The 24,305-nt window shown below is 38.1% G+C and overlaps 1 protein-coding gene across 1 annotated transcript; it reads left to right on the forward strand.

Moving 5' to 3' along the window:
• Positions 1-1,837: 1,837 nt before the first annotated feature.
• Positions 1,838-23,600, forward strand: smc3 (structural maintenance of chromosomes 3). The gene is made up of 29 exons (XM_079593204.1): positions 1,838-2,078; positions 2,612-2,687; positions 2,810-2,848; positions 3,353-3,420; positions 3,568-3,639; positions 5,307-5,386; positions 5,477-5,555; positions 5,802-5,919; positions 7,683-7,858; positions 8,014-8,094; positions 8,547-8,711; positions 10,523-10,644; positions 10,949-11,162; positions 11,278-11,381; positions 11,643-11,742; positions 13,842-14,002; positions 14,099-14,240; positions 14,969-15,119; positions 16,730-16,882; positions 17,451-17,602; positions 17,694-17,852; positions 19,389-19,496; positions 19,584-19,692; positions 19,777-20,024; positions 20,738-20,950; positions 21,873-22,061; positions 22,144-22,321; positions 22,612-22,718; positions 22,891-23,600. The coding sequence occupies exons 1-29, from the start codon at positions 2,064-2,066 to the stop codon at positions 22,960-22,962; spliced, it is 3,651 nt and encodes a 1,216-aa protein (XP_079449330.1). The 5' UTR covers positions 1,838-2,063; the 3' UTR covers positions 22,963-23,600.
• Positions 23,601-24,305: the final 705 nt, after the last annotated feature.

The raw sequence follows: 24,305 nt of genomic DNA on the forward strand, positions 1-24,305 counted from the left end.
TATGTTTTTAGTACAATATAATATACTATATAATTCATTTTTAATACATTTAACAGTACGTCTTTTTCACCTGGGAAAGTCATTAGTAATTCACAGAAACAAGCTTTTGTCATGAAAGGATCAATATACCTCACCATGCCATTGTTATTATACTGACAGATAGTCCTAAAATACCCTCACGAAAAAATATGAGCTTTAAAGTGTTAGTTCACCCAAAAATGAAAATTATCCCATAATTTACTCACATAATTTACCCACCTTCAAGCCATCCTATGTGTAGTTTATGACTATAATTTCAGCCAAACACAATCTGAGTTATATTAAATAATATCCTGGCTCCTTTTTGGAGTTTTTGAAGCTCCAAAAAGTGCATCCATCCATCATAAAAGTAATACATATGACTCCAGGGGGTTAATAAAGGCCCTCTGAAGCAAAGAGATGGGTTTTTGTAAAACAAAATCCATATTTATAGCTTTATAAACTATAATCACTGGCTTCCGGTAACGGCCGTACGCGAGTCGAGCTCCGGACGAAGAGTGACCTCTGACCCGATGCATGACGTATATGTAGGAGTAGCGTAAGCTTTGGTGAGAGTTGAGTGAGTGAACTATCCCTTTAAAGAGCCATAGTAAAAAAAAGACACAACAGTGACCTCTGCTGTGATAAATACTGCATCAGTATAGATGTATAAAACCTACTAAATACCTTTTAGTTGAACATAAGCCCCTTTTCAAAAAAATAAGGCACATTTAGGCCTATTTCAGCCCACATTTAAGATGCACGTCGAAAGTTGATTGCCTTACAAACATTTTCCTCAACAAAAATAATTTGCAATAAAGGCTCTTGTGATGCAATATTAAAATGTAGAGCAAATTACTCACACATTTGGGGGAAAAAATGGTAGACTGACTGGATATTAATGTAAATACAGTATAATGCAAATCTCATGTGGATCAGATCAGTCTAAAATAATGATCACCATTTTATTATTATATGTTTTAAGAGAAATACTGCAACCCCAGTAACTGTAACTGGTAGTAAACCAGAATAAATTGTCAAATTCAGTTATGCAGGAAAGTTTTGTTTGAAAGAAAGATTTTGAATTATTTCATATTCATATGACAGCTACTTAGCTAAGTACAGCTAAGTACATAAGTTGGAATTACGACATTAAAAGTGTCACAATATGAGATAAAAGTCGAAATTGTGACATAAATCATAATTATGACTAAATCATAATTATGAGATTAAAAAGTAGAAAGGTTGAATTCTTTACCATAATTATAACTGTTCATGCCTAATGTAGAGGTAATAGTTTCGACTTAGTATGTCATAATTATGACTTTGAATGTCATAGTTTTGACTTTATTTAATAATTTTGACTTTTTATGTCATTACTGTGACTGTACGATCAACTGTAATTTCATACAGTCTATCGATCATAATCAATATAATTAATTATTTTATTATGTGGTGGAAATGGGCTTCCATACTTTTCTGTGAAATAAAGAAAATTAAAATAAAGAAAAATGTAATAAAAATGAAAAAGGGAATATAAATAAATGAAACAATACAATAATATCAAGAGTTTATTCTACAGCAGCTGTCTTGGCGCCCAATCTCTTCCACGACGGACTAATCTAACTTTACAAAATGGGGGTAACGTTATGAACGAACTAGATATGAAACTAAAGTAAAGCAATGAGTTAATTAACCATTCAATTAGTAGAGATTTAATTGATTTATCTTGAAAATCTGAGGCTCGTGCGGTCCATTTACTGCTTCTTTAAACATTTATTTTAAATTATACTTATATGTCCCCCTAAAAAGTCAAATAGACTCGTCCGTTCGTCCCGCCTCTGTCGCCATTTTGATTGTTATGTCTGCTTCGTGAGGGGAGGGAAAATAAAATTTGATCGTACAGAAGAGTAAATATCGGACAAATTTATTCAGTGTGCAGACATACTTATCTTCACTCAAGCCCTTCTTCTCTCTGAGGAGGAGGGTGTTTAATTCAGCTTTGTTCGGCTGGTTTCTGAGGAGAGTTTTGTGCATAAACCGCCATGTACATTAAACAGGTGAGTGAGTGAGATGCGACTCACGCGTTGCGTGTACAATGATGATATATAGGTTGAATAATGCTATTAAACTACATATTTACATTTTTAAATATCAAATGTGCACAAACATAAGTTTTGTTAATTTTGAGCTCGATAGGTTGCAAGTTTTAGCGAGTGTATGGCCTTCAATGAAGTTAGCATAAGCTTTAGCATTAGCTGTCAAACCCCCCCAAACATTGCAATAAATATAGAATATTTTTAAACCTATCATATTGAAATCAACTTTAATTTGCTGCTGTTCATCATATGTGAGGATACTGCTAGTAGAAAAGTAAGCTATTTCTCATGTAAATACTTGAACTCCGTTATGTATTATGTAATTCATAATACATAGTGTTGTATACATAAACATCTCTAAGTTGTTGTTTAGATTGCACTCTTTATTTGAGAGCAGGGTTTACTTTCAGTATATTTGGAGGAAAAACATTCTAGCAGGTTGTATTGCTATAACACTAAATGTTGACGTTATATTTAATATAATTGTGTTTCAGGTTATTATTCAGGGGTTTCGCAGCTACAGGGATCAGACTGTGGTTGACCCCTTCAGCTCCAAGCACAATGTCATAGGTATGGTTTTCATCAGATTTATACATTTTGAATCACATTGTTTGCTTTTTACATTTATAAACTTTCAAAAAAATGTTTTAACACTTGTTTAAAACACTTTTAAATCACTTTTTTTTTCACAGTTGGAAGAAATGGATCAGGAAAGAGTAACTTCTTTTATGGTAAGTCATTATTTTTTATAAGAGTGCTCCGATCAGGATTTTTGGGGGCAATAATTGATCACTGGGAGCCATATGGACAGATACGATCACTGATATAGATCACCAAAATAAATAATAGCTACTATTCTTAACAACAATTTTAAGTATAAAAGTATCATGAATTGACAACTCTGTATTTATTGGCAAGCAACATGTTCAACATATTCCATTCCCTCTCTTAGAGGAGATTAGGAACAGCGGAGAGATTAACAAATATAGCATTCTTTATTTAATTTGCTGCAAGACTGGTGAATGTAGTGAAGCAATTTTAGCTGCGCATAGAAAAATTGTCTTGTGTGTGTGTTTTGCATCATCTGAATCAGACCACCGATCGAACTATGTAAAACTATTATCGGACAACAATGATCAGCGACTGATCATTCGGACACTTGGTAATTTAATATATCAACTGACAGTGTTGGTGAATAGTTTGTCACGAGCACTTTTCATTTGTTCCCCCATCAGCCATACAGTTTGTGCTCAGTGATGAGTTCAGCCATCTTCGACCAGAGCAACGCCTGGCTCTGCTTCACGTGAGTAACGTTATATTTTGTTTCAATAATTTAAAAACTCATAAAAACACCTTTGTATGATGATTGATCAGTTATTTTATGTAAAAACATTTTATTTTAGTACATTCACTAACCATGCTAAACCATGTATTTCCATGTATTTTTTAGGAAGGCACTGGTCCTCGAGTCATCTCAGCCTTTGTGGAAATTATATTCGACAACTCTGACAACAGGCTGCCGGTAAGAAATGTGTCCTAAATGCCCTGATATACTCAACAGCGATGCTCTTTTTCATTCTTTGTTTAGGAGTAAAAATAAGTTTTAAATACTTCTGCATAGATATATTGTTAGGCAACATCCCAACGCCGTCCACGCTGCGGAGAGTGATGTTTAGTTGAACATGTAAATATGTGATGTGCAAGAAAGCATCTGATCATAGCGACGTGGATATGTTTGCATGAGCTCTGCAATTCGACACACCAGTGAAGTATATCAGGGGTGAATGAAGCATATGATGGGACGTGGCAAGGTTTCCCGCAGCACTTTGGAACTAAGGCGGTCGTCTAAGGAACACACACCCGCCTTAACTACGTTGTCAAAATCTTTTACATAAGCGATATCCGCCGTGTTACTCTGTCCTGTTTAGAGCTTAGATTCTCTGCCCGAGCCCGATATTTCCCGCCGTTATCCTCGGGCCGGGCCTGTGATCTAGAGACGTGCGGCGCGGGCTGCGGGAGAATAAAACGATTAAATTGAAATATCTATGAATAAAACATATAAAAACTAATAAATTGTTATTCATCTGTTGCAGAAAAGCAACAAGAACAACTAAAACAAAATAGAAACGATTTACAGGCCAGAGTTTCTATTTGTAACATGTTTGCAGCGTTGAGCGATGTAGCCAATCACAGACATATGTGTTGATTTCTTGAACGCAATGGCCAATCAGAACCATTTAAGATAGATTCCCCTCACCGCTCAAAACAGACTTTTTGTTCAGTGCTGAATTCTGCATGCTGGCAAATCCTCTGATAATAACAAACAAAGTGTAGATATTATGAAAGATTCATTATGCAGTCAGCTTCATGATAATAACAGAGATGTGTGAGATCACGATGAACTGATGTCAGCTTTTTAGGAGTTATTAAGGGAGCGCGCATTCAGTCATGGCAAACCATGCACGCAGCCTGCTTGCTTTTCTGTTAAATTAAAAGTGGATTGTGAATGTTAATGCTTTAATAGCAAATAATTTATCTGGAGCATTTATGCTGATGTGCATGGTGGTGACACGTAGGTTAACTTGAAGGTATTTCATGGAGGTACAGAAAAATAGAACGTCAGTTATAACGACCCACGTATTAAAAAATGGTCGGGTTTAAATCGGGCTCGGGCTCATAATTACAGGTAATGTGTCGGGCCGGGCCGGGCTCGGACACAACGTGCTCGGGTAGGGTCGGGCTTGATTTTTTTTTTTAAACTTGTGAACTCAGAGTAACTCAGAAAAGTACTTTTACTCAAGTAAATTCCCATCTCTGCATTTTGTCAATGTTGTTTTGCACTTTCAGTGTTTTCAGTGTTTTACAGTTTGTATAGTGTTTGTTAAAATTCAGTTGTTGTTGTTTTAGTTGTTATGTTGTTTTGCACTTTGTTGCACATATTTTTAAATGTTTGTATAGTTTGTTAAAATTGCACATTGCAACTGTTATTTTGAAAAGCTGGTTATTTATAAATTAAAATTAAATTTAAATAAACTTAATATTTAGTGTTTAATAAATAATTGTTAAATTTAGTACAGAGCCTGTAGTCTAATACACAAACCCCAGCACCTTAACTAACACATTTTCTGTGGGAAACCCTGTGTGGACTGAAGTAAAGGCAGGTGAATAACATGACCTCATTGCTCTCAGATCGATAAAGAGGAAGTGTCTCTGCGCCGTGTCATCGGAGCAAAGAAAGACCAGTACTTCTTGGACAAAAAGATGGTCACGTAAGTTTATTTCTCGTAACGCATCAGAGAAGCAGCAGACTGCTAATGATTAGAGCTGTAACTGAATGCACTGTGCTCTGTGCGTTTCAGGAAGAACGACGTGATGAACCTGTTGGAGAGTGCTGGTTTCTCCCGCAGTAACCCTTACTACATCGTCAAGCAGGGAAAGGTATGCTAGAGTCTCTTGACACGTATTCATGATTTTATTTAAAGCGCATTAAGATGTTGCTGCAACAGTGTTTTCCAGCCCTCTTGGATTGTAGCAAATAACAGCATCTCTCATTAACATTAATGGTGATTTACAAACAAGAATGTGTCTCTTGGGATTAAAGTGGTGCTAATGCTGTTGCTACTCATTCTAAATGAATTTGCTCACTTTGATTTGCCCTTTTGACTGTCTCCAACATGATAATAGATCAATCAGATGGCGACAGCGCCGGACTCTCAGCGTCTGAAGCTGCTCAGAGAGGTGGCAGGCACCAGAGTCTATGATGAGCGCAAGGAGGAGAGTATCTCGCTCATGAAGGAAACAGGTAGATCCTTCTCTGAGATTTTTCTGTTTAAATGTATGATTAGAGTGAAATTACACTTTTCATTTCCAATCTGTATTTCTCTGCTAATTTTAATAGAAGGCAAAATATTTTGCAGTTTATATTTTTCTTTACGTAATTGTAGAGCCGCACGATTAATCGTAGAAAGATCGCAATCTCGATTCAAACACCCACGCGATCTTTTTTCTAAATGAAAACGATTCAGCTGTGTCTATTAAACCTTTGACATCTACGATCACAACGAACATTAAAAATCTGAGCCAGAGAGAGCAGTTGTCATGTAAACGAATGAAACGCTTCACAGTCTTTTCAACCACATGTTATCATTATTTCTGTTACAATAATTAATTTTTTTATAGTTCTTAAATACTGATGTCTATGGTAGCGATCAAAATAGAGCAGATCACCTTTTGAAAGTAACTTGATGCTACAAATAAAGATTCTATCGATTACATTTTAACAGTCTCTTGTCGACACCTACTGGTGTATTAATGCATTTTGTCATTGAATCATTCATTCAAGAGATTCATTCAAAAACGCTGATTAATCAAGTGTTAATGAGTGAGTCATTGAATCATTCTTTCATCTATTCAGAATCATGGGAGATTTGTGATCTCTATTTTAAACAAATAAAATCATGATTCTATATTTATTCAGAATTGTGCAGCTCTACTAGATATAATGGCACGCTGTAATGGCTCAATGTGGTTTTGTCAAAATAAATGTTGGTTTAAAAGATGATTTAATGGTCGAACATTAAGAAATGAAGACAGCCAGAAATATTAGCATTGTATTTGTACAGTTTTAATTTTATGTTTAATGTAAAATAAAACAATATATTTTTTTCTTAAATTGTTTTTGCAGTGAACTATTACAATAGTAATGTATTCTTGTTTTAATTTAGCAATTTTATTTTTTTACTTACTAATAATAATTTTATAGCCATATTGATATATAATCATAGCCTGGGAAAACCCAGACCACTTCCGGCAAATTTAGATTTGCTCTGCAAGTGGGTCTGGCAAAGAGCCCATTGAAACCCATTTCCAATCCGTCGAAATCGCGGCACCAATCAGAAACGTTGGGGCGGGCTTTACACGATGACGACAGAGCAGAGACGGTGACGCAGATTTTGTACATTACAAAGATGGATGTCGCCGTGGATCATCACAACATCACTCGTTCGAATCAGCTATCGCGTCTGTTTCAAGCGATTTAAAATAGTCATTTTCGTTAACACAAACAGAGAATTGCTGAGAGTCTCGAGATGTTTCTCCGTCGCTCTGCATACGTCATGTCATTCATCGCTTTGATTGGTTTTAGATCTATCCGACGTCCGTTGGTGACGCCCCTGTGGAAATGAATTGTCTATGGAGCTTTGCCAGACCCTAACTCAGTTACAACTGAGAGTGGTCTGGGTTTTCCCAGGCTAATATAATCACACAATTCTAGCCAAATTGTGCGACCCTACAAATAAGAACAGCAAACCTGGAATTTATTTTAAACCGCAATTGCAATATTTATCAGAATTTTCATTTGCTTTCCCCCTCTAAATCGTGCATCCAACGCAATATGAAAATGTGTTGTCTATTTATTATCTTTGTATTATTTAGTGGAGCCAAATCCTTTAAATGAATCACAAAAGCTGTGCAGAAAACACTGCAGTAGATGCTTTACTGTTGTTTTTTTATAGTCAAAGGTTTGTGACATGCAGATCTCTCGTGTGTGTGTGTGTGTGTGTGCAGAGGGAAAGCGAGAGAAGATTAATGAGCTGCTGAAGTACATTGAGGAGCGTCTGCACACTCTGGAGGATGAGAAAGAGGAACTGGCTCAGTACCAGAAATGGGACAAAATGAGGAGAGCTCTGGAGTACACAATCTACAACCAGGAGCTCAACGAGACCCGGGCCAAAATGGATGAGGTACACACACACACACCAATTCTTACTTGTCATCACCTTCTCGAGTTTAATTCGGTTGCGACAGTAAATAAATTAGTTTTCGACACACTGTAGTACTTTGTTGCTGATGTGTGATTAACATGATCATTTATAGAAGCTGTGATTCCCTCCTCTAGTTGTCCAGTAAGAGAGAGACCTGTGGAGACAAATCCAGACAGCTGCGAGATGCCCAACAAGATGCTCGAGACAAAGTGGAGGTAAACTGAGCATCTCTGTGCATTAATCAGTGATGTTTATTCATGTTTCTTGTTCTGTAACATCATGATGAAACGTTTTGCATGAAAATTTGCCACAATTTCTTTAGAAAATAAAAAAAAATCTAGTAGATTACAGCTTCTTTTTACCTGCCTCTGCAGTCACACATCAAAAGCCATTTCATGGAAGAATTATACAAAAAGAAACTCCCTTTTCCTTTAGATTAACATGCACTGATGATTTGTGCACAATAAACCAGGAACAATGATTGTAAATGGGGTCAATTTTGATTTCACGTTAACTTTTCTTCCAGTGTGTCGGCCCCAATAATTTATAATAAAGTAATGAATATGTGAAGATTCCCTAAAATGTGCTTTTGAAAACTGCTTTCACGCGTCACACAGCAGCTTACATTGGGTCATCTTATCTAACCTCTCTCTCTGTGTCTCTGTAGGAGACGGAGCGTGTGGTGAGGGAGCTGAAGGCTCGAATCTCCGCCATGAAGGAGGAGAAAGAACAGCTGAGCGCCGAGCGACAGGAGCAGATCAAACAGAGGACCAAACTGGAACTCAAAGCCAAAGATCTGCAGGACGAGCTGGCAGGAAACAGCGAACAGAGGGTGCGACTAGCAGACGCACACACGCTAACACATGCACACGCTACAGGCACACATATGCACACATTTAAGAAGAAGTTTTTACAGGCAAAAACACACATTTCGAAGAAGTGCAATCTTACTGTCTATAAAATATTGCTTTGATTTTGTCAAATACATTTTAAGCTGAGTTGTTTACGCTACTGTTCATTAACTAGAATATTTAGTCTTATGTTCATCAAGGCGGCATTTATTTGATCAAAAATACAATAAAACCAGAAATATTGTGAAATATTACAATTTAACAAATCTGTTTTCTATTTTATGATATGCGACCATGGACCACAAAACCAGTCACATGGGTAAAAAAAATGTTAAATTGAGGAGATATACATAATCTTTAATATAAATTGAGATTTATACATAATCTGAAAACTGAATAAATAAGCTTCCCATTGATGTAGAGTTTGTTAGAATAGGACAATATTTGGCAGAGTTACTATTTGAAAATCTGGAATCTGAGGGTGCAAAAAAATCGAAACATCGAGAAAATCCCCTTTAAAGTTGTCCATTTATGTTCACGATTGTGCAGCATTCACTCACAAAAATAAATGCTTTATATATTTACGGTAGGACATTTACAAAATATCTTCATGGAACATGATCTTTAATTAATATCCTAATGGTTTTTAGCATAAAAGAAAAATGGATAATTTTGACCCATACAATGTATTGTTGGCTATTGCCACACATATACCCGTGCGACATGTGACTGGTTTTGTGATCCAGGGTCAAATATTTTAAAATGTTTTTTTTTCAGCATCATTACTCAAGTCTTCAGTGTCACATGATCCTTCAGAAATCATTCTAATAGGATGATTTGCTGCTCAAGAAACATTTCTTATTTTAACTTCTTATTAAAAAACTAATCTGAAAAAACGAATTTCACTTTTATTCATCATAGACACATTAAATTGATCAAAAGTATTAATTTCTTTCACACACAAAAAATAATGTACCTGTAGTTATATCAGCTTAATTACATGGAGTAAAGTAAGTTAAGACAAATTATCCAATGATGTTAATTATCACAGCTCTAGTTGAAAGGGCTACATTCAATAACATGCCATTTTCTTTTTTACTTTCCTTTACTTGTGTGGAGTACATATAAACATTCATAAGTATAAGCCGCATTTCCTCAAACAAATACCCACCTGCTTGTTCTTTTCTTATTGCTGAATGCACAAACAAAGCGATGACTGAATTCACACACACACAAACACGCGGGTTTGATACACATGCTTGCAAATGCAAACACACGCATTATACACACTGAGAGCCAGAGAGCTGCAGGAAATGCTGGCAGGCACTAGTGAACAGAGGGTCTGCAGTGTCTCCGTCTGCGTCACTAACTACACACACTCACTCCAGCTCGGGCTCGCAGCCAGACGCAAACACACACATAATGCTTGTGTATCCCTGTATGTGTGAAATACACACTTTTGGTCCTCCCGCATCCCGGCTTGGCTTATAGAGGGATTAGCCCCACCTGGCCAAGTGTGTGTGTGTGTGTTTTCCTATGGAGGAGAGGCAGAAATGCGTCATTTGCCCTTTGATTGGTGGATGTAGGTTTGCTCAGATGGAGATCCCCTTTGTTCTGCTCATGACACTGAATCTACACACGTTTATGCGCATTTCATTCTTCTTCATTTAAATATAAACACCTCCTCACGCATCTGCACAAAATGTTTTTAGTCTTTCTATAAAAAGAGGAGAGAATCATGAATTGATGTCGCTACTTGTGATTAAATACGGTCTCGCTTCCTGTCCAACAGAAACGTCTGCTCAAAGAGCGCCAGAAGCTTCTGGAGAAGATTGAAGAAAAACAGAAGGAGCTGCAGGAAACAGAACCCAAGTTTAACGCCGTGAAAGAAAAAGAGGAGCGAGGAATTGCCCGGTAAACTTTTTGAAGCATTGAAAGGGCCAATGAAGTAGGAAATAATGGTTTTCCCTTCCTGTGTTGATGTATTTCCTATTAAACGGGAAGTTTGGGTGGGATGTGTTAAAGTTATTTGTGGGACATATTAGGTGCGTTTGGGACTCAACTAATATTACGTTACATCACAAAACCATAATTTATTTACTACATTATCATTTTAGAGGTTTGTGAAACCTTTGAAGGAAGACACGTGCATTACAAATGCTGTTTTGTGTTTTTAACCAATAGTTGAAGTATGATTCATTTGTTTGTGTTTTTTCAGACTGGCTCAAGCCACACAAGAGCGGACAGATCTGTATGCCAAGCAGGGCCGAGGCAGCCAGTTCACCTCTAAAGAAGAGAGGGACAAATGGATCAAGAAAGAGTTGAAGTCTCTGGATCAAGCCATCAACGACAAGAAACGGCAGATCGCCGCCATCCACAAAGATCTGGAGGACACAGAGGCCAATAAAGAGAGAAATCTGGAACAGTACACCGTAAGATTCATTAAAAGCTTATTTTGGTATTGAACAGTAGAGAAACAGAATTTCTTTTTACTTTTGCAAGATTTATGGATGGTTTTGAATGTATGCCGCTTGACTTTGGTCACAGAAACTGGACCAAGACTTGAACGAAGTGAAGACTCGAGTGGAGGAGTTGGACAAGAAGTACTACGAGGTGAAGAACCGAAAGGACGAACTTCAGAGTGAGAGAAAGTAAGACCCTCCTTTTCTTATTCACAATGCATCATGGGAAATTGTCTGGCTTTGGCCCATTTTCCAGCATCCCCACCCTTTCTTATTACCTGAACAAACCGTTCCTCTCCTCACCTGGCATTTTGGTTATTAATAATCCACGAGCCATAGGTTTCCCAGCACGATGAGGCTTGACGGATGGGCTATAGAATAGGGTCTCCTGCTGAACCCAGGTGTAGTGTTTGTGAGCCAGAGCTGATGGGTGTGTCTGTGTCCCTGCAGTTACCTGTGGAGGGAGGAGAACGCAGAACAGCAGGCGCTGGCAGCCAAGCGAGAAGACCTGGAGAAGAAACAACAGCTACTGCGAGCAGCCACCGGAAAGGTTAGAAACCAACAGACACTGATGAGTGTTGATCTGAACATTATTTTATTTTTATATACATGTGTATATATATATATATATATATATATATATATATCACCCTGCTGTTGTTGATGTAAGCCAGCCTTTATAATGAAACCTAAAATATGGCCTCAGAGTAGGGATGCACAATTTGGAGGGAAAATGTAATTTAAAATCACCCCCCCCCCCCCCACCTTATATTTTTTCTGTTGTTTTGGAATACTTTTTATTTTACAGTACAACAGTAAATTACAACTCTAATATGCATGAACTCATGACATGTCTAATTTTCTTCAATTTCAAAATTCAAACCATCAAGCTTAATTTTGCAGTTATACCCATACCTGTCAACATTTGGGTACTAAAATACGGGAGATTTTTTTTTTGGGGGGGGGGGGGGGGGGGGGGGGGTTTATTGGTTAGAAATAAAAAAATTATGTGACTACTCACGATAAAAACCTTATGTTTTTAATATATTTTATAATGTCATAATTTCACATTTAATCTCCAAATTAATGTAGAAACAACAAAGACAGTATATTTTAAATATTTGTCTAAAAGGTAGGAAATATACAGAAATTTAATAAAGTTATCAAACAGTTTGCACTGCATAAATGTTAAATTATACATAGATAAATCCTTATTAAAGTTACAAATGTTCTTTTGTCAAGAGCAGTGAGTGTTTTTCTCTGTTCCCTTTGTTCTTTGATTAACTTTACTGACAGAAAGCTTTATTTGGCTACTGTGTCTTTAAGAGCAGCCGCCGCTGACAGAGACGTGGATCTCATACGCGCCTCATTCTCTCACAACTCTTCTTTATGGTCATTTAACTGTATTCATTTAGCGGTTCATGACTTTATTTAACTCATTTAAGAGTGTTCAGTCTGCTCTTATGAGGATACTCGACAAAACTGACATTTTTGCAGAATTGCGTGTTAGTTCGGTCAACTTCAAGCCGAAAGAGAACTCGATTCTGGCACTCAATTTGTCTTTGAGTGAATGGTTTAAAAGCATTTGCAAGAATAAAAGCGCATCATATAATGTAACGCCAGCCAAAGGATGACAGAAAAAACAGATGCTGTGTTAATTACGTGAAATATTTACCACGGAGTTTTCTTCTCATTTCTACCAGTGATCGCTTTATTCAATTTCCAACGTCGATCTGCGCACGTCAACAGCGCTACTGAGTTGTAGGTTGCCAGGTTGAGCTCACAAATGGGTTGAAATGTGAATGATGTGTTGATTGCGCGAGTAGAATGGGTTTCATACAAGATCTGGCAACTGGGCAACCTTGGAATAATATATTGATGTGATTATTCATATAACAACGTTTGGGAATACAAATTACGGGAGTTTCACGGGAGAAAGGACAAAACGGGAGGGGGGCGGGAGATGGGTGTGAAATACGGGAGACTCCCGGTGAAAACGGGAGTGTTGACAGGTATGGTTATACCGTAGTGGGCCCTTAAAGCTTCTGTTTTGTTGACAACAGTCATTTTAAAAGCATTTCTAGTAATTATGGGAGGATGGTTGGTACTGGCACGTTATGTTCCCAAATGCATGTTAATAAGCAACCCCAAACTCAAAGCACATGCAGAGGTGGAGTTTGTGTGGAGCATTATTTACTGCAAACCGAGCCTCTCTGAGACGCTGAAAACACTATGATTACCGTGTAAAAGAACACAGTGCTGTGCTTAACTCTAAAACACAAGGCATTTATTTTATTTAATCTCAACCTTTGCAATTTGAAAATCATGTAATTTCTGTTTTATTGTGATTTTATCGTGCAACCCTATCTCAGAGTTCATTATATGTAACCAACATGCATATGTATTTAAAATCAAATGCCGCCCACACCGGTACACTGTGTATCGGCTGAACTGAACCGTATCTGCTAAGCTCAACTTGGCTGCTGGATCGTTTCTCATGGACTGAGTCAGTCACTAATTATAGCAGCTCTCCCACGTTACAAAAATATACATCAGTATAGATGAACTCAGATTATCGTCATCTGGGCTTGAAATGAAAATACGAACTTAGAAATGCAATGTTTTGAATGTTGTTTGCCTTTCCTCCAGGCTATCTTGAATGGTATTGACAGCATTAATAAAGTATTGGAACATTTCCGCCGGAAGGGCATCAACCAGCACGTCATCAACGGTTATCACGGCATCGTCATGAACAACTTCGAGTGCGAGCCTGCCTTCTACACCTGTGTGGAGGTGACCGCTGGCACCAGGTCAGACACACACCGTTTTATTATTAGTGTTTCCTGCTTGATGTCATGCGTCACACAGATGTTTGTGGCAGTGTGTTGACAGTTGTGTTTGTTTAGGCTGTTTTACCACATTGTGGAAACCGATGAAGTGAGCACCAAGATTCTGATGGAGTTTAATAAGATGAACTTGCCTGGAGAGGTCACCTTCCTGCCTCTCACCAAACTGGACGTCAGGGACACCGCTTACCCTGAGACTAACGTAAGCTGGCCACATGGTCACCCTACACCACTGACACGACATTTAAAATGGACCCTTAGTGTCAGCATGAAATGAACATTCAATCTGGATTCTAAATGCATGTTATTAATCTTAATGCAAGCGATTCATCCATGTACGTTTCACTTTTTTAAAGCATTTTTTGAGCTTGTAATTTAATCAACTCAACCTTCCAATGAAGAGATAGACTTCTTTCTGTTGACGTCGGTTTAAACCCCACCACTTTATGATCAACTGCAAGCTCGCATTCAGATCTGCCTCCATCTAATGAACATCCGATGGATAGAACCAAGTCCTCACCCTGCTTTATTTTCTCAATGATCCGTTTCACTCGGATGCACATCACAACACGGAATAAAAGATCCGTTGCTATGTCTGTAAACATTGCGAAATGAAAGTGACTTCAGTGTTAGCAGTGCTGCTCTATTGACAATGGGCCATTTTTGCATGCGAAATGTAGGTGAAATTATGCTAATATTCCCAACAACTAAAGTCTGGCTTCATTCTGGAATGCCCACTTTAAAATATCCAATCAACTTCAGATGGATAAAAGCTAGTCCTGTGTCTTTCTTTTTTTCTTCACATTGCGTGAAGTAATTAAAAAGGGTTTGACTTTAAAAATGAAGCTTATTCATCTTCTATTTCTTAATTATTAATTTATTGCAAGTTTTGGCTATTCTATTAAGTGGAAATATACACATTTTCTGTAGGACGCAATCCCCATGATCAGCAAGCTTCGTTACAGTCAGAACTTCGACAAGGCCTTCAAACATGTGTTTGGGAAGACTCTGATCTGCCGCAGTATGGAAGTGTCCACTCAGCTGGCTCGAGCGTTCACCATGGACTGCATCACTCTGGAGGGTAAACAGATGTGTTCCTATATTAGGGCTGGGTAAAACATTTATTTCTCGATTTTAATCGATTCTCATTTTTACGAACCGATATCGATTCTTAAATCCCAAGAATCGATTAGGCTAGTCATCCTGTTTTTTAGTTGATGAATGAATGGAACATTGTAGTGCGCGTCCCATCCAATAAATCGTTATAATCTTTGTGCTTTGTTAGTATTGATATTAAACAAAGTCTCAGATTTCAAATTATGTCCATTTTCTTACGAAATTCAAAAACATAATACCGCTTTGGCGCTGTGGTGTGAGATCACGCTGACGCAGCTCAGCTCAAGAGAAGCAGCAGCAGCACATGATCTTCTCTTCCGCCTTATACCAGTTACAGCGCAAAATAAACATGAATGAGCATCTGAAAGTGTGTTAAAAGATAGAGTACAACTTATCGAAATCTGTATCATGTCACATGGAATCGCTCAATCAGTGTTTCAATCGTGGAAAGACATCAGTAAAACAGCTTGTAAACAATGTCATGTAACATCACATTTACCTCAGAAAAACCATATCCAGTGATCATAAACTCGTTAGTCAGCTAGAAAAATTAACTCTAGAGAGGAGCATTTTGCTAAATATTTGCACCATATTACATATTGTAATGGATTTTTCCCCTAAACCTGACTATCTAGCATCTGCAAATCGACACTTTAATAAATAAATCTGTCTCGTCTAGAGCCGGGAGTTCTCGAAAATTTCTCTGAGAATCTCGACCCAACAGAAGAATACAACAGGCTTTATAGGATAAAGCCAGACACATCAAAATATAATCATCATGACTAACATGTCACGCTCTATCAATATGATTGTTAAATTGTTTAAAGCAAGCCCCCCACCCCTTTCATTAGCCGTTGTTAGTGACATCAGCAAAATATAAAAAAACATTGTAAAGGGTTAATATTTCAGTAAATCATTTTACAATACAGTCAAAGAACAGAACATTGAGTCCATTTTCAAAGTTACATTTGACCAAGGTTACATTGAATCAAAAGTTTGTTTGAAGGTTAGATCATATCGAAAGTTCGTCTGATGGCTACATCCTAAATAAAAGGAAGTAAGAATTATTTAGTTTTATTGTTAGATCTGGAATGGAAAGTTAATCACCATCACACATGAAAAAGGGAAGTGTGATGAAAGTTTATCATAAGTTCAAAATCTAAAGTCAGATTTATATGGTTAGTAACATAATTAATCTTACCTATATTAAATCCACCACAATATTCATTATCATTTTTACTGATCTTCAATATTTAATGCATATTTGATTAAATCTGCCAAGTTTTTATGACAGCCACCATTTAAATGTTTATATTTCATATAACTTTATTATAATAAAAATAAATTAGTGTAATTTAAGTGTTTGTATGCAAATCGGTTAATTTTTACCTTCAATATTATAGTAGGCTAATGATTGAATATTCGAATAGGAATCGAATTGCAAGCTTGTGAATCGAAATCAAATTAAATTGTGAAATTTATGTCAATACCCAGCCCTATTCCTGTGTGTGTGTTTTTTCTCATTCAAATTATTTCTGAGCCCTTGTCATTGTGTTGTTTTGGTATGTGTAACAGGTGATCAGGTGAGTCATCGTGGCGCTCTGACCGGTGGATACTACGACACGCGTAAGTCCCGTCTGGAGCTGCAGAAGGACATGAGGAAGGCCGAGGAGGAGCTTGGAGAACTGGAGGCCAAACTCAACGAGAACCTGCGTAGAAACATTGAACATATCCTCCACGTTTACACCTCACACACAGGGCTACTTGTGATGGAGTGGCATGAAATCCGTTGCGTTGTAAAATTCTACTTGTGTGTTTCTTGGCCAGTAGGGCTTGCTGGTCTAATCGGCCTAGATGACACAAGGTCACTGAATGAGTCAGCTAGTCATTAACGTGTATGTGGTCATGTGTGAGCTGCACACATGGTATTATATTAGTAATGGAGGGATGAGAATGTGTAGCTGGATTGGAGGATGTGATTCTTAAGGCCTCGAGTGAAATTCATTTCAATCACACTAGATTTGCGTGGCTCATACTCTGACTAATTCAGAACTAATATGATGACACAACCACCTTTTCAGCTTCAGCAAAAATAGGCCAAATAAAGTATTTAACCGTTCTTCAAAGAAACATAAAAGCATTAAGAAAATATAAAAATTAATTCAAAATATTAATAAATACTATACAAATAATACTAAAGTAACACTGTCAAGAAGCAGATTATCTCAAGTGATGCAGCTTTTCAGGATTAAACTGGATCACAAGTTCTTGTGGGCTCCTTAACTCAGTTCTTCACGTATCAATAATGAAATTGACCAGCTGATGAATCAGATGCAGCAAATCGAGACCCAGCAGAGGAAGTTCAAAGCATCCAGAGACAGTATACTGTCTGAGATGAAAATGCTGAAGGAGAAGAGACAGCAGTCAGAGAAGACGTTCATGCCCAAGGTAACGCATAGTGTATTTCCAAGCTCTAGTACTAACTACCATTGTTTCTCTATCAGGTCTTTTCATTTGGTTTCTCTACTGTTTCCCCCAGCAACGCAGTCTTCAGAGTCTGGAGGCCAGCCTGCACGCCATGGAGAGCACGCGGGAGTCTCTCAAGGCAGAGCTGGGAACGGACCTGCTCTCTCAGCTCAGTTTAGAAGACCAGCGCAGAGTGGATGACCTCAATGACGAGATCAGACAGCTGCAGCAGGTTGGGCTGCGCGATTTATGGCGAAAGTCATGAACATTTATTTTGGTCTATATTAAGATCACGATTGCATATTGACTTTGGAACCGTCATGAATTTATTGAACTTTGTAATTTAAAAAAAATATATATTAGACCAATAATAATCATTTTATCGATAATATCTTGATTTCACAATCGATGGAAGCCAAAATCATAAAATCATGAAATTTGACCAATTGCCCAGCCCTAACAACAGCATGGCTGTTTGTGTGCAAAACGCATCTTATACCAGGTGTCAACAGGGCCTCTGATTAGCAAAGTGACCAAGTGATGTTTACAAGGTCCCAGGCCACACGGAAGAACTAGTTGCTGTGACATTGCATGTGTATAATTAGAGATGCACCGATTGATCGGCCATGACCGGCGACCGACCGGCCGGCCAGTCTGACATATGCCGATTTTATGCCAGTCAAATGCACTCGGGTGCCGCATGATTAACATCGCGCAACATCAGCGTCACACGTGCACAGGAATGCACATGTAGGAAACCTCGTGAATTACGTCCGTTTCACACCGCAAGCGCGAGCAGCGCGTATTTTTCCGGCGTGCATGGTAATCAATGAGTGCATTCACACCGCGAGCAGGAGCGTCGCGTGAGCAGCAGTGAAGCGTGGGTTTCGGCTCTCACACTCAATTAAAGTAATAAAATAAATATTTATAAAATAAATGATTTTATAAAATACTTTTAAACAGTAAAATAGAAAAAATAAATATGATTTCACACAAAAAGTGTACAGAATTTGCATGTGTAGTGTGTTTTAACAAGAACTGGAGTAGCTATGTCAGAAAAGAAAATGAATTGACTCAAAAAATATTTATAGAAAATTTACCCATTTAAACTTGTTTTTATTATTCAGTTTGGGTAAAAGTATATGGTGTTTTATAAAAAAATGTATAGAAAATAAATATTTGCGTGTGCTGTAAAGTGGTAAGAAAAAATTAAATCGGAATCTGCTAAAATCGGTATCGGCAGGTCAAACTCAATGAAAAATCGGAATCGGCCAAGATCAGTGTAATCGGTGCATCTCTATGTATAATGACTCCATACAGAGGCTGTAATCTCATCTGAAAAGTTAGTCAATGTGAAGCTCTGTTCGATGTGTGCGAGAATAATCGCTGGAGCCTGAGGCCACAGCTGCAGCTCTTTACCACCTCCAGCCTGACACACGACACACACAGCAGACAATTAAAAAGCTACTTTAAATGTTATATAACCGACCCACATCATTAGCCTTTGTTTTGTTTTTTTGTATTGCCTTCCATTTGGTTTGCTAATTTGTCTGCTTTTGAATTTTCAGGCAGGCTTGGCCTTTAAACGTATGCATATAATTTTCACTTGTTCTTTTAGATGTACGTTCACGTGGCCAAAAGCCACATCATCTGTTTTTTTTAGACTTTATAATAAACGATTAAAACCGGACATGTTTCTTTTGGCCCTTCAGTCTGGGGTCAGTTATAGATGTTTGTGTTTCATGTGTGTATTGTTTTTTTGCTATAGGACAACAGACAGCTGCTGAATGAGAGAATTAAGCTGGAGGGAATCATGACCAGGGTGGAGACGTACCTCAACGAGAACCTGCGCAAGCGTCTCGACCAAGTCGAGCAGGTGAATATAGCAGTTTTCCCTTTTGGCAGTATAACCTGTAGGAAATACAATGCCATATAGTGCACTAAAAAGTGTGTGTTTGTGTAGGAATTGAATGAACTGAGAGAAACTGAAGGAGGAACCGTCCTCACTGCGACAACGTCAGAGTTGGATGGCATTAATAAACGCATAAAGGACACTTTGGCTCGCTCTGAGGGTGAGTAAAGACTCAAATCATTGTTTTTTTGTTTGTTTGTGTTTTTATTATTGAATTGTTGCATTTTGTTTCTAATTTTTTCAGATTTGGACACCCTCATTGATAAGACGGAGGTGGAAATAAAGGATCATCAGAAGAGTATGGAGCGCTGGAAGAACATTGAGAAGGAGCAGAACGAAGCCATCAACCATGACACCAAGGAGCTGGAGAAGATGACCAACAGACAGGGCATGTTACTTAAAAAGAAAGAGGAATGTATGAAGAAGATCCGCGAGCTGGGCTCCTTGCCGCAGGAGGCCTTTGAGAAGTACCAAACGCTCACCCTCAAACAGGTACACAGCCATTACAGAAAACACACTTGAAGCTTTTTTATTTTTTTAACCTGAAATACAAGATTTAAGGTCAAGTTGCTAAGAATTGTCCAGTGACTCATTCAGAGTGATATCAAACCATTTTTGTCGCAAATGTGGTCATAAACGAGTATTACATAATGAAGACCACGATTTTTCCGGATACCCTTTTACCACCTCCTCGGCTCATGTCTGGCCTTGATGTCTCCTCTCATCCCCCTCCAGTCTTGGAGCTCTCCCACCTGTCTCATATGCTCTCTCTTAGTTGATCTTCCTCCTCTCTCTCCACCTCTCCAGTCAGGGGCTTTATTGTGTGTCAGCCCTCCTACACCGAGGTGACTCATTCTTCATTACCCCATGCGTGCGCTCATGTTTTTTCACCCTGTCTTGGTGAACTTGAGTGCGTGGAGTTGAGGAGGGAGGGTGAATTGTGCCATATCTGTCGGGTTTCTTTAGCTATCTTCTCTTGTAGGTTCAGAAGTTGTAATAATGCCATAACATTTATTCAAGTGATTTTGTTCTGGAGTTTTTTTACATTCCACTGATAAACTACATTTGCTTGCAAAGAACGCTACTTTTCTTCGGTGAACGCAAAGCATTAAAATATATATTTTCCTCCCATCTCAAATTGTTTTCCATCATCATGTCCCCTCGATACTATTTCATTGGTTGCGTGTGTGTGTGTGTCTGTGTAGTTGTTCAGGAAGCTGGAGCAGTGCAACACAGAGCTGAAAAAGTACAGCCATGTGAATAAAAAGGCCTTGGACCAGTTCGTAAATTTCTCAGAGCAGAAAGAGAAGTTGATTAAGAGGCAGGAAGAGCTGGACAGAGGATACAAATCCATCATGGAGCTCATGAACGTCCTGGAGCTGCGCAAATACGAGGCGATCCAGCTCACCTTCAAACAGGTACGACCATCAGACTCACTCAAACTCAAATACCTTCTGCTGACAGGATTCTTGTATGTTGATGATCTTGATAAGTTCCTGTAAACTAGGGTTTAGCATTTCAATTTTTATTTATTTATTTAAAAAAATAATAATCTAGCCACCAATGACAATGTAGCTCTCGCCCTGCCAAAACAATTTTAATCCGCAAGTTTAACCCTCTGGTGTTCCTAACATTGTCAAAAATGACAATTTGTTTTTATTTCAATAAAATTAATGTAGTGTACTATATTTTAGTTTGATAAATGTTTTTATTTTAAGGTAATAGATTATATTTATGCAGTATTAATAATCCATTTATTACCTGTTAACCACTGTTTGAGCATAGCCCTGAAAATGAAATTTCCAACTTAAACGGTCATAAATCTTGAATGCTTTGGAGCACAGACATAAGTCTGGTCTCTTTTAAAGAAGACAATTGGCAGATAATTTATATTTTAAAAAAAAAGTGAATTTAAAGTAGTAGTTTTAAGTTTAGTGTTATAAAAAATTCACAAATATACTATAACATTTTTTTTATATGAAATGATATATATTTTCCAAAACATGTTTTAACATTTTTTGAACGTGAGGATTACAAGTGTGACTATTTTATTCTGTACCATTCAACCGTTTTGATTGAATTATATCCATGATTTTTTTTTTGTTCACATAGCAAGTGCCAAGACCTTTACCAAGTTGTGGTCAAAAATGACTGAGCACCAGAGGGTTAAAAACACGTGCAAATTATAAACTTCAGACTGATTGCACCTTTCTTGTCGAGCCATGGCTCTGTTTAAAACACATTATCAGTGATTATTTTATTTTTATTTAAATCAAAACCAGCACAAATAAAAACACACATTCTGTATCCTGTTTAATAATGTGCTCTGTCTCCCGGCAGGTGTCTAAGAATTTCAGCGAGGTGTTTCAGAAGCTGGTTCCCGGTGGTAAAGCCACTCTGGTGATGAAGAAGGGAGACACTGAGGGTGGACAGTCTCAGGACGAGGGCGAGGGAGGAGACAGCGAGAGGGGCTCTTCCTCTCAGAGCAGTGTGCCCAGTGTAGACCAGTTCACTGGCGTGGGCATCAGGGTGAGGACAGCATATGTACTGCTTATCTACGCACAGTTATTACACGCTCAAACTTGACGAACCGTGTGTGTGTGTGCGTCAGGTGTCGTTCACAGGTAAACAGGGAGAGATGAGAGAGATGCAGCAGCTCTCTGGAGGGCAGAAGTCTCTGGTCGCTCTGGCTCTCATCTTCGCCATCCAGAAATGTGACCCTGCTCCTTTCTACCTGTTTGATGAAATCGACCAGGCTCTGGATGCCCAGCACAGAAAAGCAGTGTCAGGTACCATCAGCCAATGCATTGTTGACATTAAAAATGCAGTGAAATTTCAGCCACTGAAAGGAGAATAAAAGGCAGAAAATCTGGACCAAAAATAAACCACTACATCAAAAATAAGTGATCTGGTGTTAATCAAAATAATGCTTTTTTTCTTCTTTCATTCTACCATATTGGTCGTTTGTTTTATCTTTTCACTACAAACGAAATGTTTGGTTTTGGGAGGTTACAAGCTTCTGCTTGGAGTGAATAAGTGGTTTCGCAGTGCACCAATGGTTTGTATTGCTGTCTTTCAGACATGATTGTGGAGCTGGCTGGACATGCTCAGTTCATCACTACGACCTTCAGACCTGAGCTTCTGGAGTCAGCAGACAAGTTCTACGGCGTCAAATTCAGAAACAAGGTAACGGGCATCATTAACACCCCGATGTGTGAAGTAATTAGCAAATGCAAACGAGAGTCGTGTGCATAGAAAATGAGCTATAAATGGAAGTCTTGTCAAGCTGCACAGATTATGATTTTCCTAGACTCACTCTCTCTCTCTCTCTCTGTGTGTGTGTGTGTGTGTGTGTTAGGTGAGTCACATCGATGTGATCTCGGCAGAGCAGGCCAAGGACTTTGTGGAGGACGACACCACTCACGGCTGAGAGAAACAATACCCCGCTATCACTCATTTTCCTTGTTTCTCACCACCATCTCAAGTGGTGTGTTTTTTTTTAAAACCCCTGTTGGAATGAATGAATGAAAAGCAAAAGTTTGTTTTTCTTAATCGGCTTGCATTCAGAACAGGATATGCTGACTTATTGTTGTTTTACAATTTTATATATTCTTTCCTCTTTGTTGATTCTCGTATTTCAAGGATAAAACACTGAAAACATTTTTTTTTATATTTGATGAAATGTGCCGTGCTTCACACTTGGCTTCAGCAGCCCGAGTTATTTAAAGATGAGTTCAAAGTTAAGCGTCAGTAAAGGAACAGTTGTAGTATGCTAAGACTGAATACACAGGTGTGTGTGTGTGTGTTAAAGAGCTGTGGTTTGCAGTCTCCCGTTTGACACAGTTCTCTCTTCCTCTACTAATAAACCAGCATGAGCTGTTTCATCATACGCGCCTTTTTAAGTGGCATATGAAAACGGCTCGTTTTGTAGGTTTTCCGAATGAGCCTACGTGTTTTTTTTATCATTGTTTTGTTGATGTTTCATTTATTCTTTAGGTCATTGTGATTATAGTCTTCTAATGTGTATTCTGTTACCCAAAAAGAATAAAATTACCCTGGTCTTTATCAAAGCCGATTCCACTGGTTTCTTGTCACTAGAGGGCGCCGTGTCACACATTGTACAGTTTTGACATTACATCATTATGTGGTTGCAAAGAAATCAGCGATTTGGAGGCTGCTTTTGTCATGTGCAGTGCAAGTAAGTTATTTTTATTCATAACTTATGTAAATATAATATGTAAATATATTTTATGTGTGTGTAAAATAATATATATCATTTTTTTTTAGGTTTTTTGAGAAGTTCCTTATTAAACAAATCTCAAGGTGAATTTTAAACACAGCCTACCATTTCAATAAATATTCATAATCTAATAAATATTTCTGTTGTGTAATGCTTCTGTCATTGTTTCCATCCCAGTGTCTTTCAAAGCTGAGCTTAAGCAGATCAGAGTTGAGTGAGGAGATCAGGCTTTGGGAATGATCGTGCGTGTCTGTAATAGGTTTGTAGTCGTTCTGTTGAAGGTGAGTCATGTTCACTGAAATGATCGGGGGATATTGGATCCTTTTTCCATCTGCCAGCAACACAAACACAGTTTTATCTGCCAGATCTACTCAGCTGATCACTAAACTGATCCAAGAGTGCTTTGGGCCTGTCCATCTCTCCTCTCTTAACCGCTCACGCGCTTCTCTCTGCCAGAATCGCTCTCTTGCGACCCTTAACATAATCAACAGATGAAACCACCCCATAATCACGGGGAGGCCACGATAAACCTC

The sequence above is a fragment of the Phoxinus phoxinus genome, assembly GCF_949152265.1.
Source record: "Phoxinus phoxinus genome assembly, chromosome: 20".
In the NCBI taxonomy this organism is placed as follows: Eukaryota; Metazoa; Chordata; class Actinopteri; order Cypriniformes; family Leuciscidae; genus Phoxinus; species Phoxinus phoxinus.

Coding starts and splice junctions, on each gene's coding strand:
- smc3 (XM_079593204.1), top strand. Junction 14,241..14,968: donor CCGCTTACCCTGAGACTAAC/GTAAGCTGGCCA, acceptor CATTTTCTGTAG/GACGCAATCCCCATGATCAG. Junction 15,120..16,729: donor GGACTGCATCACTCTGGAGG/GTAAACAGATGT, acceptor TATGTGTAACAG/GTGATCAGGTGAGTCATCGT.